The sequence below is a fragment of the Etheostoma cragini genome, chromosome 8 (genome assembly GCF_013103735.1).
Source record: "Etheostoma cragini isolate CJK2018 chromosome 8, CSU_Ecrag_1.0, whole genome shotgun sequence".
Classification (NCBI taxonomy): Eukaryota; Metazoa; Chordata; class Actinopteri; order Perciformes; family Percidae; genus Etheostoma; species Etheostoma cragini.
In genome coordinates, this window is record NC_048414.1 from 10,892,762 (window position 1) to 10,902,389 (window position 9,628).

Sequence of the window (9,628 nt, forward strand, 5' to 3'; positions counted from 1 at the left end):
ATACACACACACACACACACACACACACACTTTCTTGGTGAAGGGTTAGGGTTATTATTTTTAGGGTAATTACTAATTATTATGCCATATTTTTCTTATTGGCAACAAGCTTAAATAAAATACCAAAACTAACAATGTGTAGCTTTTTCGATCCTTCAAAAACAGCAATCTTTTAAAACAGGCCAACAATATGTGGTTTCATATTTATAAAAGGCTGAGGAATTTCCTAACACAGCTGCATGACCGTCTACATTATTTGGGATTGAGCTGAAAAAAAAAACCTACAGTGTTCATGTTTTTCATAATGAAAAGCAAATCACCCAGTGCAACAGCGTAGCTGTGTATGTTTTTAAATAGTTTCTGGACAATATTAGAGGTCTACATAGAGAATCACCCTCATTTATCAACCTAACATAGAAACCAGCTCAGATATGAGCGCAGAAATCCTTTTACGACAGGCTTTACGTGGGATTCATTAAATGTTTGTATCACTACAATCAAAGCGTAAGAATGGTTGTACACTGATAAATGCAGTGGCTGGAAATGATCGTAATTTAAATATCACGCCCCAATATATTCTCGGTTTTGAGGCCTCGCCCCTACTTTTTACAACATGGCCAGATGTTATCTGGCTAAGAAGCAGCACTTTTCAGAAGTGGAGATTGAAACCCTGACATCTCAGGTATACTGACAGTAATGAGTGTCCTATTTGGCGGCCTAAAACTGGTACGAGGCTGTAGCAAGAATGCGGAATAGAAAGAGATCACTGATGCGGTAAACAGTGTTGCCAGTTAAGTCACTTCCATCACATCCTTTATTCTTTACACATGTAACTCATTCTAACCTGCAGGACTTGCTCCAGTAGGTTGATGTATCCAGCGGTGCACTCAGAGCCGTACTGCAGGGCCTTGCTCCTTAATTCCTCGCCCACTTCTGGATGGCAAGCTGCTTTCTGGAAGGGTGACAAAACAATGTTGTACTGTGAATTTAAAAAAGGATACAAATATTGTCTCGTGCAATCACAACATCCCATTCTTAGCAAATAAAAACTCTGATTCTGAATTCTCACTAATGTCTTTGTAATACCTTGATATTCAAAACAATAGCATACAATGCTGTAACCCTTATGTTTTTGGCTTTACAGTCACGGAGGGACATCCTGACTGATGCTCCGCTGCACAACATTGAAAAGTGAGTCACTGGAGCTGCCGGAAAAAGTAGACTAGACTCTAATGTCCTATCGGCTCTCAGCAGGCTGGGCTCACATGTTCCCTGGCAGCCCAGTGATGTCTGTGTGAGGCCTGTTCTGGCAGGGCAGAGTGGATTAGCACCTTGCAGGTATTCAGCATATCAGATATGGCTTTCCGGCTCAGGTTGGCTGTGGCGATCACATCGTCCTGCTGAGCAGAGTTGCCTGCAGCCACTGCTTTGGCCGTTGCTATGGTGATGCCCTTTGTCATGCGGATGAACTCCTCAGGTGTGGTGGACTTGTCTGGGATGTCCTTGGACTGGAACACCTGACATGATGGAGACCCACAGACACAGGTAGTTGGAAATAGGCATGACAAAGACTCAGATAAGTTAATATAGATGGGAACATTCACAGAGAAATTTTAGGCCGACAGGACATCTTGATAAAGGTAGCTGTATAATTGTGAGTGTGGTAGACTGAATATAATTTGGCTGGAGCTCTGGGCAAAGCCTCCTCTCGGGCTGCGGGGGTCCTCTGTTAAGGATTAGCAGTAAATTACAAATAAACAAGCTCTTGAAATCTTCTTCCTTTCTCACTCTGCATGTGCCGGCTACCCAGACACTGATTAGAGCTGTGAGAAACCTGCAGGGGCTGAGAGGGAAGGAGGAGGAAAGGAGCTGGACAGATAATAAAGGAAAAAGAACAAAAAGCTCCCTTGTTACGTTCAGAATAATAGACATAGATATCCCTGACCCTCTTTTCAGAGAGGCTGTGTCTCATCAGTTGTCTCTCAAAAAACCATGAAGAAGAGGTTTGACCTGTGAGGCACGCTTACTGTCAGCTCCTGCTTGATGCACTCAATGGTGGCCTCCAGTGCCCTGGTCCCGCGAGTTGCTTCATCTTCCACTGCCTTCACTGTTTTTAGAAGAGACGTCACGTTGGTCACCATGACCTGTCAAATGAAGAGAAACATCATGAGGCTCACAGTCAGACCAGGAGGTGGAGCTCTTTCTCCTCAGCTGCAAAACATTACATTAGCAAATTACTCTGGCCTCCTCCTTCACTGTTTCTATTACAGTGAATAATGGTTCCATGTGTTAAAGGTGCTTTTCTAATGAAAATGAAAGATCCGCCGCTGCAAAAAGAGAAGACTGAGGGATGTATTTCAAATTAAATCAGGATGATTTACTACTAGTAATACAGCTAATTCACCAACACCTAGAACAATTTAAGTTTTATTCATGGTGATAAATTTTTTTGTGCCAGTACTGCATTTAGCACAGTGTACATTATTAGGTTAGGAATGCAGGCAACATGATCGCTAGGAGTTTGAGAGGGTCCCATTTGTAGGTCACCATATGTTGGAGGAACAGAGACAATCTGTCAGCATAACCAGGACCATGGGTGGCCCTAATTCCATTTAGATGAAAAAACATAGGAAACCTCATGCAACAGTTAGAGTTACATGCTGCGCTCAGGATGATCGTGAGAATAATAGATAAATAATATGAGGATGAAGACTAGCAAATCTTTGTTTCAGAGGTATCTGAGCCTCTGTCACTGATTCAATACTTTGATCTTAATTTCTCTATTCAAGTGGTCACAGCTGCACCATGGTTGGATGCAAAAGGTCTAATCTCCAGTTTATATTATTAAGCATTTGGGCGGGTGTGACAGTGGTCATAACAATCAAGAGTTAAATAAAAACTCTCTCCCTTCTTGTGTATGTACAGTCCAGAGTCTACCAGCCCTTGGTGGCACCCGGAAGTTACTGAACATCTTTTCTCTGATCAAATTTTTTTTAACTTATTTAACTTGAATTTATTTTATATTATACTGCATTTGCTTTATATTACACATTTTGTGTACTCAAATTATTATTTACTTCTCTTTTTTCCATATTGTAACTTTGTTTTTCCATATTGTAATTTTATTACTGCAGTTTCCATCTACTCTGTACATACCCCACCCATGCTGCTTTTTTTTTAAGGTTTTGCTCATCATTTGTTCACCTTTAAAGTATTTTATTTGGTGTCTAATAATATAGGGTGTAAATAAAACTGACTTGACAAACAGAATTACAGGAAGCATAAACATAAACATAGCAGTAATACAAAGAAAGCATTTGTAGAATACATAACCACATGGAGTCTCCTCTCAGTGATGAACTATAGGCTGAATAATAAACTGGAGACTTGCATTGCTGAAATCAATACACAGCTAAACCAGATATGGCATTTGTTATAGCAGGGTATTCATTTACCTTGGCAGCGCTCTTCAGCTGATACATGGATGGGTCGTCTGCTGGCTTGCCGGCGGCACATTTGGTGGCGCTAATGAGCTCGGCCAGAGCCTTGGCCACATCCCGCACCGCGTTTATCAGAACCACCTGAGGAGATAGAGCTGCAATCAACACGACACAATGGTCAGAGTAAAGGTTTATCAGAAGCACCCTGGGGAAAGGATTTAACACTGCAGCCCTTATCAATCCCACCTAGTCATGATACTTCTGACTTAGTGAAGGGCAGAGATAGCAGCAAACGCACACAGGAAAGAGGAAACACAATGTGTATACTATCAGATGAATCTCCAATTATGCAGAGAATCTAATGCTCAGTGTATAGCAAGATAGAAGACACTCATTATGAATGACTAATATTACAGAATAGTATAATGATAATATGTTATAATAGAAGGTTTAAGTTTTGTGCAGCTGAATTAAGTAAGAGAGCAATAACTGAGCATTGCTGGGACACAAAGGTGTACAACTGTGACTACATGTGGCTGAAACATCTGTAGATGTATTAGTCATTCTTTAGTTTGATTGTCTTTCAGAGTTTTTTCACCTGTGTCTCTGGGTTCTCAGAGCCCATGCTGGTGGCTCCCATTTTGACCACCTCAGTGAGCTGGGTGATGGTCTTGGCTGAGGACTGTGCAGCCTGGGCCAGTTTCTCTTGGCTGGATGCGGCTCCAGCAACGAGCAGTTTGGTGTCCTCCACCAGTGCCTTGGCTGTCTTCAGGATGCTCTCCCTGAGGGACGGGACACATTGTGTTACAATCTGCATCACAGTCACGCGCAAGTACCAGAAAAATTAAAGAAAGAGTTTGCTTTTTAACAGAATTTGTGTTTAGTTTTCAATTTTCAATTCACATTCAGTGTGTGAAATTCATCTGAATACTGAACTTTACTGAACTACACTTCTCCCGAGTAAGTCATCAAAAGAAAAATGAATCTCTGGTGTTGTAGTTAACAACCTAATAACTTAAATCTTGGTGAGTTAACGCACAGCAAACATATGTTGTATTACCCATGTGCTCACGGAACCTATTAATCATATGCTCACTTTTAACCATCATCTCCTTTTTTTATTGAGAGGTTTTTGTTTAAAATAATGTCAAGGTGATTGCACCTGTGGTCAGCAAACGACTCTTCATTCTCAGGGCTCAGTGTTCCAGCTGAGGCAAACATGATGGTGGTGTCCAGGTCAGCGATAATGCCAGAAACAGCGCTGGCTGCTGTGATACAGGCCTGGGTGCCTTTGTTTCCCGCCTGCAGTGCTGACAGTACCAAGGACACCTGGAACATGTAAAGCATACTATTAGATATGCAGAGAGGTCCTTCAAACATGCCATTGTCAGAAGTGTTGAAAAGAACTCCAGTTTCTGTATACTGTGCACATTTTTTATGATTAACCAACAGCATTTACTCTTTGTTTGCCTAATTAATTGGGTAAGTGAAGTTGCAAATGTTTAGAGTGAAAGATCTGGACGAGCTTGATTAAAGAAGGACACTGGGAGAAAGAAAGACAGCAGGGTTTCACATGGATCAAATCACAGTCTGCTGCACAATCACATCAAGCAAATGAGACTGACTCTGCAAATCTCGCATCTCCCTTAAAGACTGTCGTTTGCCTATCCCTCCTAAACAAATGGAAAGCCCTGACAGGTACAGTTCAACGACGCACAGGCTTCACGTATCCGCAAATGTGAGACCACACTGAATCAAGTCATAGCCTCACACTGGCGAGAAAAAACACAAATGTGTGGGAAGCCTGGCAAGCTGCTTCCATGGTTGAAGCTATTAGTATTATCATTACCTGCACAGTGTGAGGGTGATCAGGAGAGAATGTTTGCATGACCTGTATGACTGTTGCAATAATACAGTTAAGCACTAGTTATTAACTCCTAAAATAACATACAGTACATTAACCCTATAGTCTTCTGACACCATACCAGTTCAATATCAAGGCTAAAGCTTAAGCTAAACTATAGTAATAAATACTAATCTGTCAGATACGGAACAAAACAAACTTTCACACCGGAACTGCTTCTTTTCAAGCCTTGCAGTTGCACACACTTATATGTTCTCTATCACTTTATTTAAATAGGTATATACACAGCAACTGTACCGAGAGATGTAAGACATATTTCAATAAAATTTGCTAATGCTGAGTTAATAGTTCTACATATATATATATATATATATATATATATATATATAGTCAATCAATGAAAGGGAGAAAAAAATACTCTGACAAGGGGGCAGATTGGCATCAGCTGTGTGCTTGGCCATCAAGTGTTATTTCAGATTGGACGTGCTGCAACGATAGCTCAGTTCACAAAGACAAAACACACAGATTACTTTGGTCTTGTCAATGGAACCATTAGGCAACTTCTAAAAAGTAGCTTTCCATAGACAATCTTTTGGCATCACTTTCGGTGTCTCGTGCTTGCCATCCACTCAAAACGTAACGGTACTACTCTTTGGCCGGTTTGCGAGCCTAAAGAAGTGTGTGTGGCATTTGCCTGTTGTTTTGTTTCCGGTCTAGCTAAATCCGGTGTGGTGTTGTAGTTTTTCTAACATTACTAGTTGTTGCAACAGCACGTGAAAAGAACTACAAAGTCAAAAAGGAACGTCAGTCTCGCGATAAAAAAATTGACGCCGTTAAAATAGGTTTGTGTTAACGCCATTATTAACGTGTTTAACTGACAGCACTAAAATGCCTTAAGAGTTAAAGATGCTGTTTACCTTCTCTGTGACTGCTCGGGCACACTCGATGAGCTCCCTTTTGGAGAAGCTGTCAGTGGGGCTAAGCTGCAGGGCTCCAGCCTTCTGAACCATGTAGATGCAGCCGTGGCCCAGCTCTTGCACACGTGTCTTTATCTGGAAGCCAACCTGAAAGCATAACCAGACCATCAACTTAAACCGCATCCATCTTCCTATTTGAGTCTCTGTACTACACAATTACAAAGTACAAGCATGTCCTAAACTGTGAAGTCTCTTATCCAGCTGATTATTTGAGTTACCCACAAACAGGGAATGCTGGCACTACACCTTTAATTTACAGACTGAGATTCAAGGGTGGGTGGTACTTGATTATAAGCATCACTATAGGCTTTAAGACTAGAGGTCAAAAGAGGCACAATGTCGCTATGGCAACCAGCAGAGTTTCCGGCGGACTGTTATATACAAGATATTGATGAGAGCTGCACGTAATTAGTGCAATATTTCCCCACATTGCTGTTCTCTGGACTACACAGAAAAATCTAAGAAAAGACTATGAGCATGCCGAGAGCGGTGGATGCTGTAGGGGTATATTTCCGTTTGATCTCACACCCTTGAGCATGGGTGTCATTTCAAAGAACAGCAAACATCTGCTCTGATTAGTGGGTGAGTGAATACCGTCTGACATTTCAGGGTCACAATTGCAAAGATATATAGAGCTTGATGTGTTCAATCTTTCATAAGGAGTATGCAATTCCCCCACATACTCCATAGGACAGAGACGTGGCTTCTCACCTCCTCAGGCTCTGCTGTGGCTGCAGCGAGGCGTCCTTGGTGTGCTAGCTGTCCATAGTCCACTGTCACCTGAGAGGCAAGGCCGCCAAGCTCTTCAGGACAGGTCACTGACTTAGTCATCTGGCAAAAGAGAGACCATACATCATCAGCAGAGGCAGATTAATGTTTATCTCGGCCTACTGACAAATATTGTCATTGAAGATTGGAAATGTAATGGAAAACACACAGAGTCATGAATATAGCGCCTTAGTGCACTGACCATCTCTTGCGCAGTGATAGCGATGGCCTTGGAGAACTTCACCATGGTCGTCTGGTAGTCCACAAAGGAGCCCTCAGGTTCAGGCGGTGTTCCTTCATCCAGCTGTGAAGATCAGCCCTTTATTACTTAGTACACATTATACACAGCTATCCTATGTGTTTTTACATTTGATACTCCCATTTGCTGCATGTGAGACTTTTAAATTAAGTTTGGTAAGACTTTTAAATAAAGCAGAATATAAAGGGTTTTAAGGTTTTAATTACTTATTCTATTAATTGTTTATTATTGTGTCATCATCTTATGAAAGGCCTAATTTAATAGTTTAGCTACAGCAAAGCTTCTGTAAGAAGTTGTGAAATATGAATTATATTATTCTGCATTTTTGGTGTTATATTATCAATGCTATATAGATAATGCTAAATATGCCAAGACTTGGTTTGCCACCGTACAATGACGTGAAGGATGACCCTGTTTAATTACCTGCCAATGCAGTTTGCTTTGTTTTGTGCAGGTATTATTAATCGGCCCCTCCCAGGACCTTTTGATCCCTCTCATTTTTGGGAGAAAGCGACCTACCAAACTACATCCCAAGCATTAAATCTGTTGGGACAATATTTGGTCCAATATTAGCTATAGCGAAGCTCTCTATCGTACAGTATGTGTTGGATGATAAGTAACATGAAATTGCAGCCCAGAAATGACCAAGATATGATTTATCAACATTGTCCCCATTATAGCGTTTGTCCACCAGAGAGCACTGACAATTGTATTTTTTAACTGAAAAAATGTCCAGCTCTGTAAATGTCTTGCTCACAATTTATTAATAACCAAATTGAAGAAATCCTCCTTAAAAATTATGTTAAATAAATGACTACATTGATACATTATAGTTATCAGATTTTTGGACTCTCAATTACCAATATTGGGATCAAAATACGGTATTTGACACAATACGGGCAGTACATTTATGATGGCAAATTAAAGGATGTTGATAAAGAATTTTGGAATTTCTTACATTACAATAAACTATTATCAACAGCTGGCAATGTTAAGTCATTAATAAACTGGCTTGGACACCATGTAGTCCTTATATAGAAGGTACATCATTGTAGAGCATAGTCCAAACATAGGTTGATTAAATTAAGAGCAACCACAAAGATAAATTGAGCTGGCAATAGCAATGTTGGATGCACACCATTTGGCAACCAGTCCTTTTTATAGTACAACTTGTTAATTGATATATCATTTGTTACCAATTAAAAAGCCATTAGTGAGAACATATAAACCTTTTTGTGTATGCACTTTTGGTAAATGGTTCCACTTTATATATGATAATGGTGTTTTACTTATGGTTGCTCTCTAATGTTAAAGCTGAGGGTAAAAAAACTAAAAACACAAGGACAAAAATAAAAATGAAGGATAAGATCTGAGTGTGTCTGAGTATGAGCAGATTATCATCAATTATTAACCGCACTGTGAACACAGTGACACGTCCCCCAGCAAGCTGAGTGACAGTGAACATCCCCAGTGGGCTGTGGATTTAAAATTGTCATCTACTGGACTAATGAGAGTCACTGACAAGGACACACTCTCTGCACACTTGCTGTGTAATTGCTCTTACTAAGGAAACCTCATTCTACCTTCAGACAAAAATGATGGGGAATAAGTGTCAACCTGAAATCCATTTTAAACCACCTGAGCAGACTTCCCAAAAGATTGATCTAATAAAACCTACATCAACACAACCTTACTCACCCTGCCCATGGCCTCAGCGATGGACTCCACCATGCCCCCGACCATGCCCCCTTCACTGGCCGCCTCATTCAAAGTCACCATAATGTCGTCCACGGCCTCCTTCATCAGCTGGGCTGCTTCAGAGATGGCATCGTGGGTGTGGGATGCCTGGGGACACAGTCAGCTGATTAACGCTTCTGTGACACTGTCTTGGTCTAGCCAGAAGGAAATTTATCAGCATGACAGGAGCTCCAGAGTGTCCCTACAGCTGGAAAGTATTCAGTGTCTCATTAGGTAACGCTTGGCCAGGCTGGATTCTTGCTCCTCTAAAGACTTATCTGTGTACCCGTAGTACCCTATTTTCTAATAAATCAAACACTTAATTTGAAATTTAACAAAGTTCCCATGCCATGAGTTTGATACGAGAAAAAGAACATATAATAAAGAATTACAGAAACTAAGGCAGAAGATAGTTCTTCATGATCCTCTTAAAAAGAAACACCAAATTCAGCTTAATATCTCAGGTCGGCCATTAAATGGTGGCCATGGCAGGCTAAACACACTGTAGCTACACTCACCGGCCACTTTATTAGGTACACCTGTCCAACTGCTCGTTAACACTTAATTTCTAAGCAGCCAATCA

At 40.9% G+C, this 9,628-nt stretch overlaps 1 protein-coding gene across 5 annotated transcripts in view; it reads right to left on the reverse strand.

Annotated features, from left to right (window-relative positions):
- tln2b (talin 2b) overlaps positions 1-9,628 on the reverse strand; it is a 76,644-nt gene that overhangs the window by 7,950 nt on the left and 59,066 nt on the right. For all 5 annotated transcript variants that reach the window (XM_034878549.1, XM_034878548.1, XM_034878547.1 and 2 more), the window contains exons 41-50: positions 9,007-9,153; positions 7,252-7,353; positions 6,993-7,112; positions 6,222-6,368; positions 4,603-4,769; positions 4,039-4,222; positions 3,456-3,581; positions 2,028-2,144; positions 1,332-1,517; positions 845-952 (exon numbers count right to left, since the gene is read on the reverse strand). In XM_034878549.1, the coding sequence (XP_034734440.1) occupies positions 845-952; positions 1,332-1,517; positions 2,028-2,144; positions 3,456-3,581; positions 4,039-4,222; positions 4,603-4,769; positions 6,222-6,368; positions 6,993-7,112; positions 7,252-7,353; positions 9,007-9,153 (1,404 nt within the window). The remainder of the gene's footprint in view (positions 1-844; positions 953-1,331; positions 1,518-2,027; positions 2,145-3,455; positions 3,582-4,038; positions 4,223-4,602; positions 4,770-6,221; positions 6,369-6,992; positions 7,113-7,251; positions 7,354-9,006; positions 9,154-9,628) is intronic.